At 40.0% G+C, this 25,549-nt stretch overlaps 1 protein-coding gene and 1 pseudogene across 1 annotated transcript; both read left to right on the top strand.

Annotated features, from left to right (window-relative positions):
- The first annotated feature begins 368 nt into the window (after positions 1–368).
- LOC108170508 (classical arabinogalactan protein 5-like) lies at positions 369–776 on the top strand. Its single transcript, XM_017325511.3, has one exon. The coding sequence runs from the start codon at positions 369–371 to the stop codon at positions 774–776; it is 408 nt and encodes a 135-aa protein (XP_017181000.3).
- Positions 777–20,613: 19,837 nt separating this feature from the next.
- LOC114823976 (inactive beta-amylase 4, chloroplastic-like) lies at positions 20,614–25,548 on the top strand (annotated as a pseudogene).
- The last annotated feature ends 1 nt before the right edge of the window (position 25,549 follows it).

Here is a 25,549-nt window from a genome sequence, read left to right as displayed (position 1 = left end):
TAGGCCTGTCAATTTTCCACGGGCCTCCCACTCGGGCTCCCACCGGCTCGAGGGCCCTTTCTCCTCGCCTGTGGCCCGAGCAACCAGCAACACTGGCGTTGCTCTTAAATTCATCTCCTTCCTCAATCTCTCAGAACTGAACAATCATTCACAACAACAACATTAATCTGAAGTATCATTTGGAGATTCCAAATATGCATAAACTTGTTGTACTCTGTGTTCTTCTCTTCTGCATCGTCCCACACTTCAATGTGGTATAAGCAGGCAATGCGCCTGCTCCTTCCCCAAAACCCACCAACACCCCAACAAAGCCACTGTCTCCGCAACCCTCTCTTGCTTCTTCTCCAACCACTTCTCTTGCAACTCCTATGGCATCCCCTCCGACTCAGTCGCCGCCTTCGCCTTCTCCTTCTCCCAAGACCTCTCTGCCAACTTCCTCGCCGACCCCAACTTTTTTGGCGGTGACCCCACCCACCGTCTCTCCAACGTCCCTTCCGACATCGGTTTCTCCAGCGAAGAGCCCGTCCAAGAATGTGTCTCCACTGGTGAGCGCTCCTAAGAAAAGTCTAGTCGATGCTTCACCAGTTGCAGAGGGTCCTGAGATTGCAGCGACCCCATCGTTACCAGTGGGCATTCCTTTGAGTTCTACAACACCAGCAGGATCCCCGGATAATGTTGCTCAGGGTCCATCAAGCGATGAATCGTCTGCTTTGGGTTTGAATGCGGTTCGGGTAGTTTTGAACGGGCTGTCTATCTGGTTTGCTTTGGCTTTCTAGATCAGTACACTTCATTTCGTGTTCTCAAGAAAATATATATATAATTTTATTAACTAGGACTTAATTTTAATTTTTTTTGCCCTGTACTGATAACTCATTGGTGTACTTTCTATTGTTATAAATAGGCAAAAGTTAGAGAAATAACCTTTCTAAGGACAGGAGCGAAGCAAGTGCAAAATATCACACTATAACTTTAGTAGCTATAACACAAAAAGGATGGCAGATAAAGAGAGGGAGGGATACTGATATTATTTCTCTTGTTTTCTTTCACAGTGTGTTTGATAATAGACAAAGTGTTCTATTTATAGAGTGACTCCCGTAACTACAACCATCAAAATATAATGATGATACTTTTGAAAGTATCAAACATTATTACTCACTATTACTCACTATTACTAAGTCTTTACAACTTTGAGTGGGCATTCATTATTCATCCGCTAATTCTATAGCACTCCCCCTTGGATGCCCACATATCAACATCAGTTGCCTCATTAAAACATTGCTCGAAAAAACCCAATAGGATAAAATCAAAGCGAAGAAAAAAGAGTAAGATCTAGATTGTTTATATAGTGTTAAGTATGCTTATGTTGCCTCGTTAAAACCTTGATAGGAAAAACCCAATGGGAAAAATCCTAGTCGAAGGAAAAAGAGTACAACAAGCATGTATCATGGATGCTCCCCCTGATATTTATCTCCTCCTGATTTCGCATTCTTCAAATTTAGCTGATTGGTAAGTCGACGTAATCCAATACTCTGCACTAACTTCTGAAACGTGCACTTTGGTAGAGACTTGGTAAACAGGTCTGCCAAATTTTCATTGGAATGTATTTGTCTGACTTTAATACCTTTAGCCTTTTAAAGCTTATGTGCACTGAAAAACTTTGGAGATATGTGTTTAGTTTTATCGCCCTTAATGAATCATTCCTTCATTTGGGCAAAACAGGCTGCATTATCTTCATGGATGACAGTTGGATTGTCTGTCTTCGAAGGTAAACCACATGAATTCCGGATATAATGGATCATTGATCTTAACCAAGAACATTCACGACTTGCTTCATGTAAAGCAAGTATTTCTGAGTGATTTGAAGATGTAGCAACTAATGTTTACTTTGTTGAGCGACATTAGATTGTTGTATCTCCATTCTTGAACACATATCCAATTTGTGAACGGGCTTTATGCAGATCAGAGAGGAAACCAGCATCTGCATAACCAGCAAAGATCTAGTCATTTGTGGATTTCTCTGAGTAGAAGAGACCCATGTCTGTTGTCCCACGAAGGTATCACAAAACATCTTTGACTCATTTCCAATGACGAATTGTTGGAGCAGAGCTATATCTTGCTAACAAGTTAACTGAAAAAGCTATATCTGGTCTAGTACATTGTGCTAAATACAATAAAGCACCTATTGCACTCAGATATGGTACTTCTTGACCAATGACCATTTCATCATCTTCTTTTGGACGGAATGGATCGTTCTTAATGTCCAAACAACGAACGACCATTGGCGTGCTGAGTGGATAAGCCTTGTCCATGCCAAATCGCTTCAGGATTTTTTCAATGTAAGCTAATTGGTGAACCAAAATTTCATTAGCACAATGCTCGATCTGCAGGCCGAGACAATATTTTGTTTTCCCAAGGTCTTTCATTTCAAATTCGCTTTTCAGATATTCAGCAGTTTTATTGAGCTCTTCAGGAGTTCCAACTAGGTTCATATCATCAACATATACTACCATTATACCAAATCTAGAATTGGATTTCTTAATGAACACACAAGGGCAAATGACATTGTTGATATATCCTTCTTTGATCAAATATTCACTGAGACGATTATATCACATTCGTCCAGATTGTTTCAGCCCATACAATGATCGACTTAATTTGATCGAGAGCATACCTCGTGGTTTGTTAGTGGTTTTAGGCAACTTAAGTCCTTTTGGGACCTTCATGTATATGTCAGTATCTAATTCTCCATATAGATACGCAGTGATGACATCAATAAGTCACATGTCAAGCTTTTCTAAAACCACTAAACTTATTAAGTAACGGAACATAATTGCGTCCATTACAGGAGAATATGTCTCCTCATAATCAATTCCAAGTCTTTGTCAAAAGCCTTGTGCAACAAGTCGTGCTTTGTATCTTGCAATCTCGTTTTTCTCATTGCGTTTTCTTGTGAATACCCATTTGTAACCCACATGATTTACATCAGGCGGAGATTGGACTACCGGTCCAAAAACATTTCGCCTTTCCAAGGAATTTAATTATGCCTGGATTGCATTTTTCCACTGAGGCCAATCTTGTCTCTGTTTACATTCATCAACAGAGCGGAGCTCAATATCATCACTTAATATGATTTCAGTGGCTATTGCGAATGCGAACATATCATCGATGATTATTTTACTCTAATCCCACAATTCATTTGTACATGCATAATTTATGGAGATTTCTTTACTTTCATGTACTGCTGTCTCTTCAGGGACATGTGTCTCATCAAGAACATTTTCTTTTTTTGGAAGTCCAGAATCATGAATTGTGGATTTGTCATTCATTCTCTCTTCTTGAATGATTTCATTTGGATTCAGTTGTGCCCTTGTCTTTCTCTTTTGAGGGGCTGAATCTTTTGAACCTGGGGGTCTACCACGCTTCAGGCGTGCACCAGATGAATCATTCGCTGCCACTATATTTTGTCCAACAAGGATATCAATTCTTACAGGTGCATTTATAGCTGGTATATGTGATTTTGTCACTTTCATAGCATCATTAAATGCATCTGACATTTGATTGGCAATACTTTGAAGATGAACGATCCTTTTCACTTCATTTTCTCATTGAGTGCTACGTGGATCAAAATGAGATAAGGTGGGTACAACCCATGTCAACTTTTGCCGTTCTTCTGGAACGATATTTTCTCCCCCTAATGACGGGAAGATTGTCTCATCAAAGTGACAATCAACAAAATGAGCTGTAAACATATCACCTGTCAGGGGTTCCAAATATCTAATGATAGATGGTGAATCAAAACCCACATAAATTCCCAGTCTACGCTAAGGTCTCATTTTAGTGTGTTGCAGCGGTGCAATAGGCACATAAACAGCATAACCAAAAACTCGTAAATGTGAAATGTTTGGCTGATGCCCAAACACGAGTTATACTGAGGAGTATTAGTGGTTCGCTATAGGTCTCAATCGAACAAATGATGCAGCATGTAAGATGGCATATCCCCATGCAGAAACTGGCAATTTTTTTTCATAAGCAGAGTGCGAGCTATTAACTGAAGCCGCTTGATCAATGTTTCTGCTAAACCATTTTGAGTGTGGACAAGAGGAACAAGGTGTTCAACATCAATGCCCAATGTCATGCAGTAATCATCAAAGGTTTGAGATGTAAATTCACTAGCGTTATCCAGTCAGATTGACTTAATGAGGTAATCTGGGAACTGTGCTCGTAACTTAATTATATGAGCAAGAAGTCGCGCAAAAGTTACATTTTGAGTAGACGAGACAAACATGTGACCATCTAGTAGATGCATTAACCGAAACCATAAAATATCGAAATGATCCACAAGATGGTTGAATAGGTCCACAAATATCCCCTTGAATTCTTTGCAAAAATGATGGGGATTCAACATCAACCTTTAGTTGTGATGGTCTAATTACCAACTTCCCTTGAGAACAAGCCTTGCAAGGGTTATCATTTGAGATAGCAATGTCTCTGCTCAATAATGGATGTCCATTAAAGTTGGTAATGATCATACGCATCATGGTGGATCCTGGATGACCCAGACGGTCATGCCAAAGCATGTAAGCTTTTGAATCAATGAACTTCTGGTTCATGACAGTATATGATTCAATTGTCCTTATGTATGTATAATACAATCCACTCGACAAACCAGGCAACCTCTAATATACACTTCTGGGTATCATTGGAGGTAATGCATAGATACTCCACATTTTCTGCACTTTTTGTTTCAATGTAGTATCCATTTAAACGTATGTCTTTGAAACTCAACAAATTTCGAGTAGATTGAGTAACATACAATGCATTCTGTATGGACAATATTATTCCATTTGGTAACATAATCTGGGCTTTCCCCGAGCCTTCAATTACATCTGATTGGCCTGATATTGTTGTTTCCCTTACTCTTGTAAGCATCAAGCTTGAGAAATACTTTCGATCACAAAGTATTGTATGTGTAGTTGCGCTGTCTGCAAGACAAATATCTCCACAATTTCTCAAGTTTTGAGAATAACCACAGTTTTTATCCATGCTTTCTGAGTAAATAGAATTACAGTTAACAAACAATTTATAACAGAAAATTTAAATGCCACTTTTATTTAATTGAAATGTTGGTTTTAAACTACAAGTTCATAAAAATAAAAGTACATCAAACATAAATGATTCATTCGGACGGATACACTTCATTCCCCCTTTCCACAATGAAGTTCGAGACATCTAGGTGGGTTGTGTTCAACTGTCTTGATAAGTCACACACTGCATCAGGTATATCCATTGGTTTAGCCTGGTCGAGGAAATTAGTTTCGACACCCTTTTCCTTAAGGAAGGCTTGATATAGATCCACCAGATGTTTTGGGGTACGACAGGTACGCGCCCAATGCCCATCGCCACCACACCTATGGCAGGTTCCATTAGAGTTTCTAGGAGCATTGTTCATACGAGCTTTACCTTTGTGGTGATTTCCATTTTTAAAGCTCAGGCCTGAATTTTGCCTTGGAATCTGGTTGTGAGACTGACCACCATGATTCTTGCCTTTCCTGTTCCACCAGCCTCATTTGTGGCTACGTCCTCATTTATGATTATCGCCACCAGATGATATGGCATTCACTTCGAGGGAAGCAACATTCATTTCTGGGAATGGTGCAGATCTAGTAGGTCAGGACTGATGATTTTTCATCAGGAGCTCATTGTTTTGTTCAGCTACCAAAAGCACAGATATCAACTGGTTGTATTCAGTGAAGCCTCGCGCTCTATACTGCTGCTGCGGGAGCACATTAGAGGCATGAAATGTGCTAAAAGTCTTTTCCAGCATATCTTCCTCAATAATGGTATCCCCACAGAGCTTCATTTGAAAGGTAATTCTAAACAACGCAGAATTGTACTCAGCCATTGACTTGAAATCTTGGATCCTTAGGTGAGTCCACTCATAGCGAGCTCTTGGAAGAATCACCGTTGTCTTATGATTGTATCTGTTTCTCAAGGCCTTCTAGATAGCTAACGGATCTTCAACCGTTAAGTATTCGCTCTTTAGTCCCTAATCAAAATGGCGACGAATAAACATCATGGTCTTCGCCCGATCTTGAGAGGATGAGCTGTTCTCTTCCCTAATGGTATCTCCAAAATTCCCTGCTTCCAGATGAATCTTGGTATCTAGTACCTAGGTAAGGTAATTCTTCCCAGTAATGTCCAGGGCAGCAAAATCAAGCTTTGCCAAGATCGGTCAACGTTATACCGTTAAGGATCCACAAGAGTTTCCCTCCAACCAAGAGGCCAATCACAAGGCGACACGTGTCAACATCAAAGGCCAATCACAACATGACACGTGTCAAGGCCAGAACAAAGCTAGAAACTCTCTTCTATAAAAGGAGATCATTCTCCCACAATAATCCCTAATGTCATTTGTACTAAATCATTCACTAGTACTCACTAAAGGATAGCTTAAACCTATGTACTTGTATAAACCCTTCACAATTAATGAGAACTCATCTACTCCGTGGACGTAGCCAATCTAGGTGAACCACGTACATCTTATGTTTGCTTATCTGTCTCTATCCATTTACATATTTATCCACACTAGTGACCGGAGCAATCTAGCGAAGGTCACAAACTTGACACTTTCTGTTGTACCAAAGTCTTCATCGATTTTGTGCATCAACATTTGACGCCGTCTGTGGGAAACACACTTATTCCTACTCTCTTCAGCTTTGTCAAGCTGGTTTCCACCATTGATACACTTTCTTTTGACCAGGCATCCCTCTCCAACATGGGGGGCGAAGGAAGCCATAGCACACAGAATGACACCCCATCGCGCCTAGTGTGAGGCAGCGAAAGAAGGAACGAAAGAAGTTCGCTCTTCAAGCTAAAGTCGAAGAGCTGAAGGCTCAGAACAACAAGATAGCAATGAAGAATGAGATCCTTCAGAAGCATTATGAGAAGCTCTTCGAGACGCTCTATTAGGCTAGGCATACTAAAAAACACGAGCTCATCACCTCCGTGGAAGTCAACCATCAACTAGGTGCCCCCTAACACGGAGGGTCACTTGCCTTCGACATGGATATTCCTGAAGATGAGCAAGCTACTCATCAAAATGTCGATCAACATGAGACTTCTCTCAACCCAGCTGTTTCGACTCGAAGTATGAAAAGTGGAGGAAGACACCTTCTTGCAGAAGGAATGGAAGGTTCAAGAGCCGGTTACCATGACTGTCAAGACTTCCTAAGATAGCGACAAAAAAATTTCTATCCACATAGGCTTAAGGATTAAAGACCCAAGAGTCATCGAAGGGCTCGGTCCTCAACCACAACGTAGGCGAACGTCTAATCCAAGAAATGAACCACATGCCTTGGAGGGACAAGAAGGTGAAGAAGACTCGGGGGACTTCCAAACGGCATGTCTAGAAAGCCAGTACGGTGAATCTAAGAACAAGCCACATGCCTTTAACCAAACTCTCATACTTCCAAGGGATGAGGAAAACTTACGAATAAGAGTTCTAATGATGCCTAACTCCACTCAGGACCCTCTTATCCTGCATATACTTGAAAAGGTGAACAGGCTAAAGGCCGAGCGTCATGTCCAAATCCCTGGTTGGGATCAACCAAGGCCCGGCCATCTCACAAGGAGGATCCTCGACACCCCCCTTTAAGCTAAGACAAAACAAAAGCTTGGTTTACAACTCTATACTGGAAGGGAGGACCCGATTGAACACCTTAACCTCTTTGAGTCCACCATGGCATATCAGATGCACACTGACAAAGAGAAATGTCTTCTCTTCCCTTCCACCCTCTCTGGCGGAGCTTTAAACTGGTATTGTCGTCTTCCACCTGAGACAGTAGACTCATTTGAGGAACTAAGGGAACTGTTTGTCTTTCAACACATCTTCTAGACCATCACTTGCATTCTGCAGATAACTTGTACACTATTCGCCAAAAATCGGACGAGTCACAACGAGAGTATGCCGGTCGCTTCAGCCATGAGTATTCTCGCTGCGTTGAAGCAGATGACAAGACCGCTCTCAAGGCCTTCACGGCAGGCCTATGTGATTGTTTCTTCAAGTACATGATCAATGCCAACACTTAGAGGACTTACTCTGAGGTGATGGCACAGGCTTACAACCACGCCTCCGCCGAAGTAAGGACATACCAAGAGAACCCCCATATGGTTAACCTTTATCAACAAGTGGGAAGTGGAAGTCAAGTTCTACCAAGTTAAGAGATCTTGGCCATTCAGACACCCATTGCATCATCTCCTGCCTCATTTAGCTACTCGCTAAGTCACCAAATGTATTTTTCACTTGGTAAGGTGAAGAATTTTTACTCTTAGCAAGCTCATTACAACAAGAGGGATAAAAGCTCATATCAAGACAACCAGGGGTAAACATACCGTCAACTATTATAACTATGGGCCAAGCCTCACTTTTTCAAAGTGGAGGACTAGGTACTGAAGGAAATGCTATTATAAGAAGGCATACACATTACAAATGTTTTGACCCTCAACCGCTTGAGATCTTTTGTCACACAAGCCATTCGGCAAATATTTACAGAAGAGGGAATTCAAACAACTTCTTCTAAGTCTTTTGCATTCCTAGCACTGGAACACTTGGTCTACACTAACCTACCTCTATACTCCAACTCAGAGCGTCAACATGCATACTTTGACACAAAGTATGTGATACAAAGTGTTACAACCAACATGGTTCACATATCGAAAGCATGTATCCCTTCATACATAGCAAAATATTCATAAGCATCACTCATGTTAATCAACATTAACATCATACATTCTAACACATTCATACATAAACATCATACATTCCAACACATCCATACATAAGCCAACTGTACTTCAAAAGGGTTTAACATACTTTGCGTCATTAGACACTTGCTACAATGTCCCTTGACACCTTGCCCTTATTCTCACCAACTAGGTGATGAAGGAACTCACCTTTATGCCACCAACCAGGTGGTGAAATGTATAACCCGTACTCTAATATTATTGGCAACTTGCCACTCTTATCACCAACTAGGTGAAGAAAGAACTCACCTTCGTGCCACTAACCAGGTGATGAAATGTACAATCTGTACTCTAATATTATTTGGCAACTTACCACTCTAATCACCAATTAGGTGAAGAAGGAACTCATCTTCGTGCCACCAACCAGGTGATGAAATGTGATGAAAGGTGATGAAGGAACTCACCTTCGTACCATCAACCAAGTGATGAAAGTAACTCACCATTCATTCCACCAATTAGAAGACGAGTGGTACAACTTGTACATGTGAACTCCTAGCATTCACAAATAATCAAAAACCCTCAAGCTTTACAACTCAACTAGGGGAGCACTTATACCTAACAAGAGTTATAGTCACCAACAATGTCTTATTGCAAGCCAACGACTGCTTCAGTGTATGGTATACAAAGATCAAGCTCTTCAACCCTCTTGCATCTCCTTTAGACATTTATCTTTGTAACAATGCAAACACTACAACTCGTAGAAAGCTTCACACACTCTTGATCAAGACTGTTCGAAGCAAATTCAATTTATATGGTTCATCCAAACCTTCGACTACTACAAGGTGTGACTTGCATCACAATCTCTTGCTCAACAGTGTGGAAGCAAAATTTGTATATGTTGTCTCTCCCACATTTTCAAATTTCTAGTTTTTCCAAAAAAAAAAGGAGGGAAATTGGGAAATTCAACAAATTTCTAGTTTTCCCTAAAAAAAAAAAAAAAAAAAAAAACAGGAATTGGGAAATTCAAAATGGAGGGCAACTACAAATGCCAAAAGCTTCACACACTCTTGATCAAGATAGTGTGAAGCAAAATCAATTCATGGTACCCAACAAAGCTTCATTACAAAGCTTCACCTACAAAGCTTCATCACAAAAACTTCACCAACAAAAGCTTCAACAAATGGAGGGCAACTACAAATGGCAAAAGCTTCATACACTCTTTATCAAGATCGTGTGAAGCAAAATCAATTCATGGTATCTAACAAAGCTTCAACCTTAAAGCTTCACCTACAAAGCTTCAACACAAAAGCTTCACCAACAAAAGCTTCAACAAATGGAAGGCAACTACAAATGCCAAAAGCTTCACACACTCTTGATCAAGAAAATCAATTTATGGTGTCAACAAAGATTCACCTACAAAGCTTCAACATCAAAGCTTCACCTACAAAGTTTCAACTCCAAAGCTTCACCTACAAAAGCTTCAACTCCAAAGCTTCACCTACAAAGCTTCAACTTCAAACCTTTACCTACAAAACTTCAACATCAAAGCTTCACCTACAAAGCTTCAACTCCAAAGTTTCACCTACAAAAGCTTCAACTCCAAAGCTTCACCTACAAAGCTTTAACACAAAAGTTTCAACACAAAAGCTTCATCTCCAAAGCTTCACCTACAAAGCTTCAACATCAAAGCTTCACCTACAAAGCTTCAACTCCAAAGCTTCATGTGACATCCCACATTGCCCAGGGGAGTGATCCTGATATGTATATTCCCATCCCTACCTAGCACGAGGCCTTTTGGGAGCTCACTGGCTTCGGGTTCTATAAGAACTCCGAAGTTAAGCGAGAAGGAGGTCAGAGCACTCCCAGGATGGGTGACCTACTGGGAAGTTGCTCGTGAGTTCCCAAAAACAAAACCGTGAGGGAATGGTAAGCCCAAAGCGGACAATATCGTGCTATGGTGGTGGAGCGGGCCCAGGAAGTGGTCCACCCCAGGCCAGGATGTGACAAATGGTATTAGAGCCCATCTCTGGCCAAAAGTGTGTCGACGAGGACGTCGGGCCCCTAAGGGGGTGGATTATGACATCCCACATCGCTCAGGGGAATGATCCTTATATGTATATTCCCATCCTTACCTAGCACGAGGCCTTTTGGGAGCTCACTGGCTTCGGGTTCCGTAGGAACTCCGAAATTAAGCGAGAAGGAGGTCAGAGCACTCCCAGGATGGGTGACCCACTGAGAAGTTGCTTGTGAGTTCCCAAAAACAAAACCGTGAGGGAATGGTAAGCCCAAAGTGAACAATATCGTGCTACGGTGGTGGAGCGGGCCGGGGAAGTGGTCCGCCCCGGGTTGGGATGTGACACTTCACCTACAAAAGCTTCAACTCCAAAGCTTCACCTACAAAAGCTTCAACTCTAAAGCTTCACCTACAAATCTTCAACACAAAAGCTTCAACTTCAAAGCTTCACCTACAAAGCTTCAACATCAAAGCTTCAACTCCAAAGCTTCACCTACAAAGTTTCAACACAAAAGCTTCACCTGCAAAGTTTCAACTCCAAAGCTTCACCTACAAAGCTTCAAATATATATATTCGAAAATTTGAAAATTCAAAAAAAAAGAAAAATGAGGGCCTAGGCCTCCTCTTCTTTGGGCCTAACAACTTTCATAACAAATGTACATGAAAGAAGAGTTTTAAGCTACCACTTAGAAAGGAAAATGGTGAAGTTTTGTTACTTTGGAAACTTGGCTACTAGCAAGACACCTCATTTGTCAACTCCCTCGACCGAAGACTTAGAGGACTCCTACCATATGCTACTACACCTCGGTACTTGGGAAGTTTCACGACTACTCAGTGACTTGGATCTTTCAAGTCTCCAACCGAGAAGTTTTCCTCACTCGGGAAATTAAGGGAGCATTACCTCAACCTACATGCTTCACTCACAAAGCTTCAACATACAAGCTTCAACAAAAGAAAAAATTCAAAGAACTTAGTGAATGAGGCCTTGGTGTATTTAACACAATACGTTGAAATGAAGCAAAACTTATTTATTGATATCTCTGATAAGTTATAAATATGTACATATACATGAATCAAAATAAACAAACAAGAGGGAGCCTTCACAAAGGTTGCTCAGGAGAAGTCTCAGTAGTTGGCAGAGCCCCAGAAAGAGGAGGCACTAGAGGGTGATCATTCGGAGCCTCAGTACTGGGCAGAACCCCAGAAGGAGGAGGCACCAAAGGTTGATCATTTGGAACTTCATTACGCGGTACAGCCCCAGAAGACGAAGGCAATAAATGCCTTTGGAACAAACCCACAAACCTCTAATGATCAAGTAAAATCTGACCATCAGATTCCTACAGCTGGTCAAGCTTCCTCTTCATGTTTGTAGCATAGTCATGTGCGAGCCTGTGCAACTGTTTATTCTCATGCTTGAGCCCTCTGATCTCCTGTTTGAGACTTATCACTTTAGCCGCCAATGATTCAACTTGGCAAGTCTAAGTAAATAGGCGTTGGACTATATTAGACACACACACTGAACAGTAAGAGCCAGAGAATCCTTAACAACCAACTCATCAAACCGTTTGGAAAGTAGTATGTTATCTCTGGGAGTGAGAATGTTCTTGGCCACCACCGTAGTAATCATATCATTCTTCATCACAGAGTCCCCAATGGTAAGAGGACCAATAGGAGAGATGAAGGATAGGCGTCATATGTTGTCTTGAGGAGACATGGCTGCCTCTTCACCAAAGTTCAAGTCAAAACGACGGTCGGATGGACCAGACATTTTCAGAAATGATGAAGAAAAAATGAGTCCAATAAATCTCTAAAGTACAAAAAAAAAGGGAAAATTCCTACAAGCAATAACTCTCTAAACGTACTTCTTGCACACAATTAGTGCCCTATAAAAGAAAGGGCAACATGGCCGCTTGTTTAAAAATTGAAGAGACACCACTCTCTGGATTTCGAGAAGCGGATTTCCTGAATAAAATCTGTCGACAATCTCCACACGCAACATCAGCTCATCGGGTACCACATATAACTTTGCTAAAGATCTCTGACAAAGTTTAGACACATAAAATTTGAAGGTCCAGCTACCCTACTATTACCCACAAGAGTAAAGGAACAACACAACTGCTTGATAACTGGAAAGTCCCTATGTGTGTCAACCTCCGTGCTCCATGGCAAGGCAGATTGGCAAAAATACCCAACCTTTACTCATATCAAAGAAAACACTCCCAATAGGATTGCTTGCTCAAAAATCGAAGAGGCACCGCTTTCCGAATCTTGAGAGCCAGACCCTCAACAGGATTACTTGCTCAAAAATTGAAGAGGTACCGCTCTCCGAATCTCGAGAGCCAGGCTTCCCACAAGATTGCTTTATCAAAAATTGAAGAGGCACCGCTCTCCGAATCTCGAAAGCCAGACTCCGAATAGGATTGCTTGTTCAAAAATCAAAGAAGTAACGCTCTCCGAATTTTGAGAGCCAAATCTTTAACATATCTTCTTGCTTGAAAACCGAAGAGGCACCACTCTTCGAGCTTCGAGAGCCAGATTTCCTTGGATAAAGCTTGTCTGCAATCTTCACACGCAACATCAGCTATCCGGACACCACATACAACTTTTTCAAAGCGCTCTGACAAAGTTAAAACACGTGAAGCTTGCAGCTCCCACTACATTGCTATGACCAAGAAAGGTAAAGGAATAACATTACTACTTGTTGTTGGGGAAACTCCTATATATGTCTACCTTCATCCTCCACGGACAGGCAGACCTGCAAAAATGCTTAACCATTCCTCATATCTGAGAGGGCACTCCCAACAAAGCCTCTCGAAATACTTAGCTTCCTTTCCCCCGATAATACCTCTGCAAATAAGCCACACCAAAGCAAGAGTATCTCATATCATAAGGGTTAAAAGCAAGAGTATCCCATATCATGTTTTTTCCCTGTCTTTTCCTTTGCCTTTGCTCTTACCTGCAAGACAAGAAGAAAGAAAGCAATCAATCGGAACCTGAAATCAAACTTCCGATCTGGAACTGATTGCCTGAAACCTTTGTCTGGTTGCTCACCCAGCATTGCTCTCGAGTACTCATCCTCAACTGTTGTCAAGGTCACGAATCATTTCGGCAAATACTTCAGAACAGTTGATACGATATTGGCTCTTTACACTGAAGCTGCCAAGCATGGATGAGTCGTTGAGAAGTAGTGCTCTGAAGGACCATTCAAATGCAAAGGTTGAGCACCACTTCTGCGATGCAAAAGATTAAAGCAGAAGGTCCAACGATGAGCTAGAATAGATCACTATAGCACGACGCCCTCCCTGCAGAACCACATAATCCAGACGGATGAGCTTAAGTCAAATCCAAGCTCGGCATCGCTGCCCTATCTGAATAGCTCAAGAAACTTCAACAACTTTTCGCTAGCAATGTCGCCAAAGAGCAAAGCCTCGCCATACCACATCCATTACTTCTTCAAAAGCAAAAATATCTCATATCATCTCTTCTCATTTTTCTTCTCTTTATCCTTCTTGCTGCCTGCAAGATAGGGAGAATGAGAACAATCAGCCGGAACTTGAAATCAAACTTCTGATCTGGGACTGATTGCTTGGAACTCTGATTGCTTACCTTGTTTGTCACCTTTTTCGGTAGATCTCCTTGCTCAGAGACTTGGGGGACTTCTACTATAGGGTTTGTATCGCGCTTGACCAAGTCCGAAACTACAAGTAAGCTTCAAGTGAAATTGATACATTACCTTGTGCATCTCCATCGGTTAAAGATACCACCCCTAGATGGAGGAAAAGTACTTCAAAAAAAGATGCAACATTTACCTATGAGACATATAAGGCAAGTGAAAACAATACCACACTTCGGTACTTAGAAGTTTCGTGATTACTCAGCGGCTTGGATCTTGCAAGTCCCCAACCGAGGAGTTTCCTCACTTGGGAACTTAAAGGAGCACTATTTGTACCATACTTGACCAATCCCGAAACTATTGAGCACCGGTCAACGTTATACCGTCAAGGATCCACAAGAGTTTCCCTCTAACCAAGAGGCCAATCACAGCGCGACACGTGTCAACACCAAGAGGCCAATCACAAGATGACACGTGTCAACATCAAAGGCCAATCACAACATGACACGTGTCAAGGCCAGAACAAAGCTATAAACTCTCTTCTATAAAAGGAGATCATTCTCCCACAATAATCCTTAATGTCATTTGTACCAAATCATTCACTAGTACTCACTAAAGGAGAGCTTGAACCTATGTACTTGTGTAAACCCTTCACAATTAATAATGACTCCTCTACTCCATGGACATAGCCAATATGGGTGAACCACATACATCTTGTGTTTACTTCCCTATCTTTATCCATTTACATACTTATCCACACTAGTGACCGGAGCAATCTAGTGAATGTCACAAACTTGACACTTTCTGTTGTACCAAAGTCCTCATCGATTTTGTGCATCAACAATGGCCTTCGCCCGATCTTGAGAGGATGAGCTGTTCTCTTCCCTAATGGTATCTCCAAGATTCCCTGCTTCCAGATGAATCTTGGTATCCAGTACCCAGGTAAGGTAATTTTTCCCAATAATGTCCAGGCAGCAAAATCAAGCTTTGCCAAGTTCTCCATTTTCTTTTTTGAAAGAAAAATGAGATGTGTAAGAACTTGCAATAATATGTATTCCTGGAGGAATATAGTGTTGGAACTTCTGGTTCTTACAAAATTTTCATTTTGATATTCATGCCAAAAATGATACGCACTCGAAACTTCAGGCTCGAGATTTTCATGAATAATGAGAATGGTGATTGTACCGTACCATTCTCATCGAAACAAGCATAGAATGGGCGATTATTCTGCACCACTTAAACAACAGGAAAATTTAAATACACAGAACATGGTGGGTAATTATACCGCACCACCTAAAATTGCAATGAAATTAAACAGCAGGCAAATTTAAATATGCATTTTGCAGTAAAATTAGATCTGCAGTCCAAGATAGGCGATGATACCGCACCATCTTGGATTGCAGTAAGAATAAATTTGTAGTTCAAGATGGGCGATTGTGGATTGCAGTAAAATATAAATAAACACTGGGTTAATAATCAATAGCTACACCAAACAAGAAATCAAAGAAATATGTAACTGTTAGGTTGAGAACTAAAAGCAGGTATGGTGCAAATAGTTCTTCGTGAGGGTATGTCCAGCAGTTGAGGCAAAGGAAGAAGATGAACAGTAAAGTCCTTAGAAGAAACATTTTTTTTCTTTCTTTCGATGAAGGTAGATGGAAACTATTTAAGGTTAGAGAGTCGTGCTGATAACGTGTTATAAATAGGCAAAAGTTAGAGAGATAACCTTTCTAAGGACAGGAGCAAAGCAGGTGCAAAATATCACACTATAACTTTAGTAGCTATAACACGAAAAAGATGGTAGATAAAGAGAGGGAGGGATACTGATATTAGTTCTCTTACTTTCTTTCGCAGTGTGTTTGATAACAGACAGAGTGCTCTATTTATAGAGCGACTCCCATAACTACAAACATCAAAATATAGTGATGATACTTTTGAAAGTATCAAACACTATTACTCACTATTACTAAGTCTTTACAACTTTGAGTGGGCATTCATTATTCATCCACTAATTCTATAACATCTATCATTTTCTATTGAATGATAAATATTCGTTTATTATTAGAATTTATTTACTCAATTTGTTTTGATTTAATATTTTCTTTTTTTTGTTTTTGTCGAAAGGATGGATTTTTTTTTGTTGGAAAGGAATAAATTTATTAAAGCCAAATGACAAGGTTTGCATCAGTTGTAAGAATACTATAAAAAATCCGGGCCAATCTCATCCCAAAGAAACTCGCCACCATGCTTGGTAGTAATCGAAGCCACCATGTGAGCAGCAAAGTAACCTTCCCGTGGGAACGAACCCGAACTTAACAAAATCAAAATGCCTAGCTAAAGAATCAATATCAAACATCACCCCTTCTAATATTGCATCCCATTCCATTTGTCTATTAATCATACGAATCAACAATATTTTGTTTTTTTTTTTTTTTGGAAAAAAAACAATATTTTGTTTGCTTTGCTTAAGTTCTATAGGACGGAATAAATAAATCTAAAGAAAATCAATAGATAGTAAGAAATTGAGGGTGTAAAAAAACATTTTCCTACTTTTCTTAGTGCATTGCAGACGCCTTTACAATTGCTACGACTAGGGCTCTGACCTATTTAGTGTGGCTTCTCTAATGCAAAGATATCTCAAGTTAATCACGTATTTTATGTGAAAAAAGTAATATGCGTGCGTAATTGAATTTGAGGAAGGGCTAGGTGTGGTGATCAAAATTTTGGAATGGTTTTCAGTATTCATGCCCAAATGGTGAATTAGATGGTCCATATCCATATGGATTTTCAGAACAAAAACAACTGAAAAAAGTAGACACAGAAGCAATTTCCTCCCCAAGAATTTGGCAACTTCATCCTCCTCCTCCTGCAGCTCCTTGCATTTGCATTTCTCCACAAAACCCACTATTGAGTCTCAGTTTCACTCAAGTGTTCATTCAGTTGCATTTACAAGTTTTCATAGTCTCCGATGTTGTATTTCCGTAAAGCTTAACACATTGGTGAATGCAAGATTAATTAGTTGTAGTTGTGAGTTGAATGTGGTGATATATTGTATGAATAATGGGTGAATTTAACGATACATGTATGCATAGAGACGATTTTCATGTCAAACCGAATGTTTAGGAACATGTGATTGACCAAGTATATATAGAAGGAATTTGTGTTTGTAGAAAGTGTAAGTTGTACCAAGAAATTAGTTTGGAATATCAAAGAGTTCATTCAACTAAATCGTTGTGTGGGAGCTCTATGCAGCCCTTGGGATGTTAATCTCCAGAATTTTGTTAATAGGTTGCTTCTGCTCTACTTTTTCTAGTGTTTCCCTTTGCTTTCACTGAATATACAAATTTCCAACATTTTTTATGATATTACTTCTCTTTTAAAGTGAATTGTTAATTTATTGTATGTGTAAGAATATGAACCTCATAGTCGTATAAATTGGATTTTCCTCCTCATAATTCGACATTTTTTGTCAGGCAAATTCCGCTAAAATGAGTTCAAAACTTGCAAAACTTGGGTTGGCAGTTGTTCTCACTTATGGTCTGTTTAATGCGGTTACCTGTTTGATGCGATTACATATACTGCCTTTTTTGTCCTTGTACTTCTCTGGTATAAGAAAAGTACTGGGAACAATCCAGCAGCTATATGAAGGCACTTTTAGGGTAACAAATGCTCAATTTTCTTTTGCACTTTTTATGAATTTCATTTGGATGGGAATGGTTGAAGTTAGTCACAATGTAACCTCTTAGGGTTTGTAGTCGTTCCGGCCTTCTTATTTGTTTAATAATATTCTTATTATTTTGTATTCTTGTTCGTTGTTCACTTTGATATTCAACTTGGTATCAGAGTCGGTTAAATCATTCGGGAATTAATCTGTTTTGGGGGTTGATATCGATCTGTTTGATCAGTATCAAACTATCAGTTTTGTTTTAGTTCGGGTTTTGTTGTTTGAAAACAAAAGTTGAATCTGCCATAACCCCACCGCTGCATCTGCACCTGTTCGACTCGCCCCACCTTGCCTGCATGACTCACGCCGCTGCACCATGTACCAGACCCGGATCGAACCCGCTTGCACCTGCACCCAGATCCCTTGCCGTCGTCACGCAACCGCCACACATCTCTGTCTGAACCACAATCTCACCACCACCATCTGCCTGCAACCGCACCAGTGAAATTGCCCGTGCTCCAGCCACTGCACTCATCGCAGCCAAGTTCGATGAATTGAACCTGCACCGTCTGCGACCACCTCGCCACCCTGCACCCAGTCTGAAACACTTGATGACCTTCACCCGTACTTAAAGTCGCTGCCTGCGCGCCGCGTCGGATCGGATCTGATGAACCTCCCGCCGCCTTGGACCCAACCCTGTCACGCCGCCAAACCTGCATCTGCTATGCTGCATCCTGCAACCCTACCCCGTCCCAGCCATTCGTCTGAACCATTCACCAGTACCCACTGCTGCATTCTTCATCTTCTGCGTCCACCGCCGTTGCTACTACTGCACCCATCATCCATGTCGAAGAAGCACTGTTTTGGTTGATTTAGAAATAAAAAAAGGAGAAAAAAAAAGGAAAGGAAAAAAAAAATGGAAAAAGAAAACAGGAAAAAAAAAAAAGGTACGAAGCCCACAATCTATTGGGCTATTATGTTTTGATTGAAGGCCTTTAGTTGGCCTTTGTTGATTGAAACCTGGATTGTTCGTTTGCTTGCTTGATTGCTCGTCCGCTTGCCTTGTCTGCCCGCGTTGAGGAGCCTGTTTTTTATTTGAATGTTTGATTTTCTGGGTTTAGCCCGTTAGAATTAGGTTTTGTTAAAGAGTAGGGTTAATTTATTATAAATAACATGCTTGTTATTCAATTGAGAATAAGTTAGTCACAACGTAACCTCTTAGGGTTTGTATCCGTTCCGACGTTCTTGTTTGTTTAATAATATTCCTATTATTTTGTAAAAAAAAAATTAAAAAAAAAATATTTGGATGGGAATGGTTAGGTGACAGTACTTGTTACACCAGAAAAGGTATGGTTTTGGTATAAAAGCTTAACTGCAAAAAGGCATCTGAAAGGTTTCGTTTAGCTACTAAGAAAGTTGGGGAGGGGTCAAACGTCTTAGGTTGAGATTACGTATACAAGAGTGTTAGATTTAAATAATGAGTTGTTGATGACTACATATGCATTGAGAATTTAGCTTATATCTTTGTGTTCGATGAGGGAGTGGCTTTTTTATTTTTTTATTTTTTTGCTGATTACTAAGAGTAAGAAGTAACAAGAGAAGGAAATCAATCAAATTTCAAATTTTTGCACTTTACTTGTTCTTATAAGAAGGAAATCGATCAGTTGTTCCCGTTTTATCTTCCAACTCTCTACTTTCCAATTGTATTTTGGTGTCATTCCATTTTAATCTTAGTTCCATTCAAATGAAGACATTTGAAGAACCTAACGTAAAACATCCGTACAAGCAAAACACAGCTTAGCAACGCCAAGAAAACCATCTACGAGAGTTGATCCAATCTAGGCAGGCCGCATTGGGGGTTATTGAGGACAAAGTTGCCGAGATCCATATTAAAACTCCAATTTGGCAACTGATGAGCAACACAATTCCGCTCCCTGAAAACATGCTTCATGCTTCAGCTCAGCTCACATCTAACCAATTGACTCATCAATGTTTTGCATCTGCTCAAAATATCAACCAGATTTTGTTAGAACAAGGTGACAACAAACACCTCTATCAATAAAATCTCATTGTCCCAAATTGGCAGAGAACTCCACCCGCACCAATCTTGAACCATCAACATTAAGCTTATACCAATGAATATCAGGAGGTTTCCAAGCAGTGGGAGCAGCCTTCCATTAGGTTTATGGGGGAGAACCAACTCAAGCTTTCACCTAGTTCACGACTTTTTGCGTGTTTACTAACAAGCATGGAATATGAAGGGCTAGTTGAGTCGTAACTCAATACTTGAAAATTAGGAATCAAATCAAAATGTTTTTTTTTATTGGTAGCACATTTGCAAATTTGGTTTAAAAATTTAGTTACTTGATATTATCCTAATGCAAGTATCTTTTGACAAATAAAAAATACATACGAAGATAACTTTTAAGTGGTGATATCCACATACCTATTTTTACCTTTCACACACCTTTATTATCCCGCAGTTGTCGATCAATTGAAACAGTTAAATGATATAAATTAATAAAAATATAGAAATAAGTGTGTCAGCGGCCACAAAACTACATAGATACCCAAAAATACCACAACACAGAGTCAGTCAGTACATTTCAGTTGCAAATGAAAATTACAAACACTGGGATTTGCTCTCTCTATCACTGAGAGATTCTCTGTGATCGATGGCAATGGCGGACAATGGCAGTCGTCTGCAAATGCACAACAGCGAGGAGGAGCTTCTTCTGCTTCAGAGAAGTCAGTTTCGACGACAAGCCCGACCGCCGAAACCTCCTCTGAAACGTTTCGACCCTTCCCGTCTATAAAAAAGGCCTCTTCACTCGCTGCAGCCCATCCCTTGCCAGAAACGGTATTCTCAGGTTTATCTCACACAATTACGGTTTTTTTTCCGTTTTCTTTTGAGTTGCACGGTCTGTTTGGTTCCCGAGAAAACGCAGGAAAATTTATAAAATTTTTAGCTTATGTGGAGTTTACTGAAGTGAATAGTTGACTACGTTCAGTTGGGTTGCTGATAATTCCAAACAATAAAATTTAGACGCGAATTCTTTTAATCGATTTGACGAGAAGTTTGTGAGCTAGTTTATTGCTTTTGAATGTTCAATGGGATCGTATAAATGTGTCTGTGCGATAATTAGATGATTTGTTGCTTGCAGTATGGATGCACGAGAGAATTCGAGGTCCTCGATATTGCCGTCTTCCCGAGATAAGAGAATTCCCATATATGTGATGATGCCTGTTGATGCCTTTTGCATTGATGGTATGGGGCATCCATGGATTAGGAAGTAAGTTTTATTATGACTTTCTGTTGATGAGGCTATGATGCATTTTCATTCTTAATTTAATTGTTATACTCTTTTAAACAACGGAGTATGATTAGCTACAAGGTTGCAGTTAACTATTTTGATCTCTTCCAATTCAAGTTATGTAAATGTACGTTTCAAAATGTTTCAAAATTTATTTTTTTAATTTAGTTTCCTTTCAAGTGAGACAGAAACTCCTTATATGTTTCTCAATTTACTGTTGTTTCAGAATCAAGGCCTTAACTGTAGCTCTAAAAGAACTCAAGTTGGCATGCGTCCATGGAATTGCAGTTGAGGTTTGGTGGGGAATCGTAGAGCGTTTCTCTCCTCTTGCATATGATTGATCTCTATATGAAGAGCTTTTCAAACTGATTTCTGACTCAGGTTAGGTTTGAAGTTGCATGTTGCCTTGTCTTTTCACTCAAACGTTAACTCTTCTTCTAGCAGAAAAGGGGGTGTAACTCTTCCACTTTGGATCACAGAGGTTTGTCTTCTTTGATATTTTGAAATCCCATTTGAAGTTATTAGTCTAGTACAATGCAGATGGCTGTATTGGAACACTTAATTTACCTGGTCATACTTTAAGAAACATAACCCATTTGGATGACTAGGGATAATATCAATGTTTCTTCAGTTTCGTGCTCTGCAACGTGCTATGGTACTGTGTTCCCCATTAGCATACTTGATTTTAGCTTAGATAAGGTTTAAAAGTTTATCAATGCAAAGGGATGTGAAAGAAAAACTGTAGTTTGGCCTTCATTACACACCTATCAGTTTGAATCTTGAATCTAGATAAAGAAGTTGACCTCTTCTTTTTTTCCTCCCAGATTGGTGATAGAATAAGCATATATATTATTGGGACCAAAATGGATTTTCCAATGATGATCATCTTACACTGGGAGTTGACCATGTTTCTCTCTTTTGCGGACAGACTGCCCTCCAATGTTATGAAGATTTCATGTCAAGTTTTGCTAAGAAATTTGAATTCTTAATCGGAACTGTAATAGAAGAAATTAGTGTTGGTCTTCGTCCTTCTGGTGAACTTAAGTATGTTACAGTTACACTAGAACTACGAGTATGAAGCCAGTCCAATGATTTCTTATGCAACATTGTTACATTGCTCACACAGATATCCTGCACATCCTTTTGGTGATGGTAGATGGAAGTTTCCTGGAATTTCATTCCTCTGACGGAAATTTGGTTGCTTTTGAATTTTTACTATTTACAACCTTGTTCCTTTTAGGATGGGTGACCTAAAGATGGCTGCACGCAAGGAAGGAAAACCTCAGTGGGAAGAGAAGGGACCACAAAAGGCTGGCTGTTACAATAGTCTCCCATCTGGAGTCCCTTTCTTTGGAGAGGGAGAGGAAAGCTTTCTTCTGATTATGGGTGTTTTGTCCTTGTATGAAACTGATGAAGGCAGCTTGCTTAATTATTTCCCATGAAAAATTTCTGCATAGCTAAAGCCTAGTGTATATTTTCAATCTTTACTGGAACTTTTCTTATAACTAACTCTATTTGCTTCTAGGGGTTGTACTTGCAGACTGTTTGCTACTTAAGTCTTCACTACCTCTTACGCAACATGATTAAAAAGTAGATATGTTTTTATGATTTAATATGAAGTCATGACAAGGGAACGGGTTTTTAAGCAACTGCACTAAGTTAATTCAATTTGATTAAGAACGAAAGTGCATTGATGCTTGTCTTCTACAGAGAGAAAAAAAAATCATCTTAGGATGTACTGGTTAGTAAACTAAGGACAATTATGGAGTATAAGTGGAAAATTAAATTATATTATGGTTCTTTATCATGCAATACTTGGCATAACATGATTAAACTTATTGGAAAACACTGTGGAGCTTAGGAGATCTGACAGTGGCTTGACTCGTTGTAGGAATGGTACAGTGGTAGTTTGCTCCATCATGCAGATGATATTCTTGCAAAGGCAGCTAACATTCTGAAGAAATATCAAGAAAACGAGCAAACTTCAATTATATTGGCAGCTAAAATTGGTGGAATATATTGGTGGTATCAGGCGATAGCACACCCAGCAGGATACTACAACACTGTTGTTAGAAATGGTTATGATCCTGTTGCTTCACTTTTGTCTCGTCATGGAGCTGCTTTGCATGTTCCGTAAGATTCTAAGTTTTAAGGTTCTGACTGGAATTTTGTTCATTGTCCAACCTGATAATTAGGGTTTCTTAGACATCCGCTTGATTTCAAATGTATCTTTTCTACCTAGTTCACATACTAAATGTCTTATTGCAGCTGCTTAGAAATGATGGATGGTGATCACGCGGCATCCTGTCTTTGTAGCCCAGAAGGATTACTCCAACAGGTACGAGGCCTGTTGATAAATAATGCTTCCTTAGGTTGTTGCTTTGTTGGCACTTATTTTGGACTTACTTTAGATATTTTTTGTATAATTCAAGCTTCTAAGTTAGGTAGGACTAGCCCATGCAGCTGTGCTTGGCACGGCAGGTCGTGCAGGGTTTCAACATGGGCTTGGAACAGGCCAATATGAGCTTATGTCTGGCCTTATGCTTTGTTTATTGTATATTTAAAATATTATACAATTCCAGAGAAGATGCCACATCTACCTATGAGACAGATAAGGCAAGTCAAGACGACACCACACTCCGATACTTAGAAGTTTCGTGATTACGAGATCATTCTCCCACAATATTTCCTAATGTCATTTGTACTAAATCATTCACTTGTACTCACTAAATGAGAGCTTGAACCTATGTACTTGTGTAAACCCTTCACAATTAATGAGAACTCTTCTATTCCGTGGACGTAGCCAATCTGGGTGAACCACGTACATCTTGTGTTTGCTTTCCTATCTCTATCCATTTATATACTTATCCACACTAATGACCGGAGCAATCTAGCGAAGATCACAAAAAGCGATCGTTTTCGCTACCTAGGATCTATCTTGCAAGAGAACGGAGAATTAGATGGAGATCTCAACCATAGAATACGAGCTGGATGGAAAGAGTGCATCCGGCGTGTTGTGTGACCGTCGTAGGCCACTGAAGCTCAAGGGAAAATTTTATAGGACGGCAATAAGGCTAGCGATGTTGTATGGCACAGAATGTTGGGTGGTGAAGCATCAACACGTACACAAAATGGGTGTAGCGGAGATGAGGATGCTTCGTGGGATGTGTGGGCACACGAGAAAGGATAAGATTGAGAATGAGGATATCCGAGGTAAAGTAGGAGTAGCCGAAATTGTAGGAAATATGAGAGAAAATCGGCTCCGGTGATTTTGAACATGTGCAAAGAAGGCCGACTGACGCTCCGGTTCGAAGATGTGACTACGGGACAGAGGTTCAGGGCCGAAGGGGTAAAGGAAGACCTAGGACAACTTTGGAAGAGACTCTAAGAAAAGACTTAGAGTACTTGGATCTAACGGAGGACATGACACAAAACCGAGCGCAATGGCGTTCTAGGATTCATATAGCCGACCCCACTTAGTGGGAAAAGGCTTTGTTGTTGTTGTTGTTGTATACAATTCCATTGTAATCTAACAAGATTCGATTTGCACCAGATATGGAGTGTTTCAAAGAAAAGGGTACATTTGATAGGGAGAAATACCGATGAACGATTTGACAGGGTAAATTCATCCCTTGCTCAATAACAAAAGCAATTATTTCTGTTAGACATATATTGGATATTGCAAATGTCATATAACTAGAAACACATGGCTTCTGATAGCGTTTAATAGTTAACCACTTTTTCTTTTGCCCATTCTGTCCTGCGTATTCACGCGTTTGCTTTTCTCCTGCAGTTTGGTTTATGGAAAATACATGCTAACTGTTACCATTCCCAGGCCGAAGCAGTAAGATCATTTACGTATTTCAGAATGAATTGTAAGATCTTTACGGCTGAAAATTGGAGTAACTTCGTTCCTTTTGTTAAAAAGATGAGCACAAATTGGTAAAGCAGCGAAAAAACCCAACTTACCGGTAAGTTTATTGAACTACCTACAGGAGCAGCCTCACTGCCCTATAATTTTTTGTCAAGGGCATGTGTAGAAGTTTGTAACTTCCTGATATGTTGACTGAAATAACTTTGTGTTCCCATGACAGGCATTCTTGAGCTGGAAGTGTAAATTTTTGAAACGGATTTGGTTGGCCATAGAAACTGAATGCTTTAATACCAAATATGATTGGAATTGCAATTTTGGTACTACTAAT

Source organism: Malus domestica, chromosome 03 (genome assembly GCF_042453785.1).
Source record: "Malus domestica chromosome 03, GDT2T_hap1".
Lineage (NCBI taxonomy): Eukaryota > Viridiplantae > Streptophyta > Magnoliopsida > Rosales > Rosaceae > Malus > Malus domestica.
This window is presented reverse-complemented; position numbering and strand designations above follow the sequence as displayed.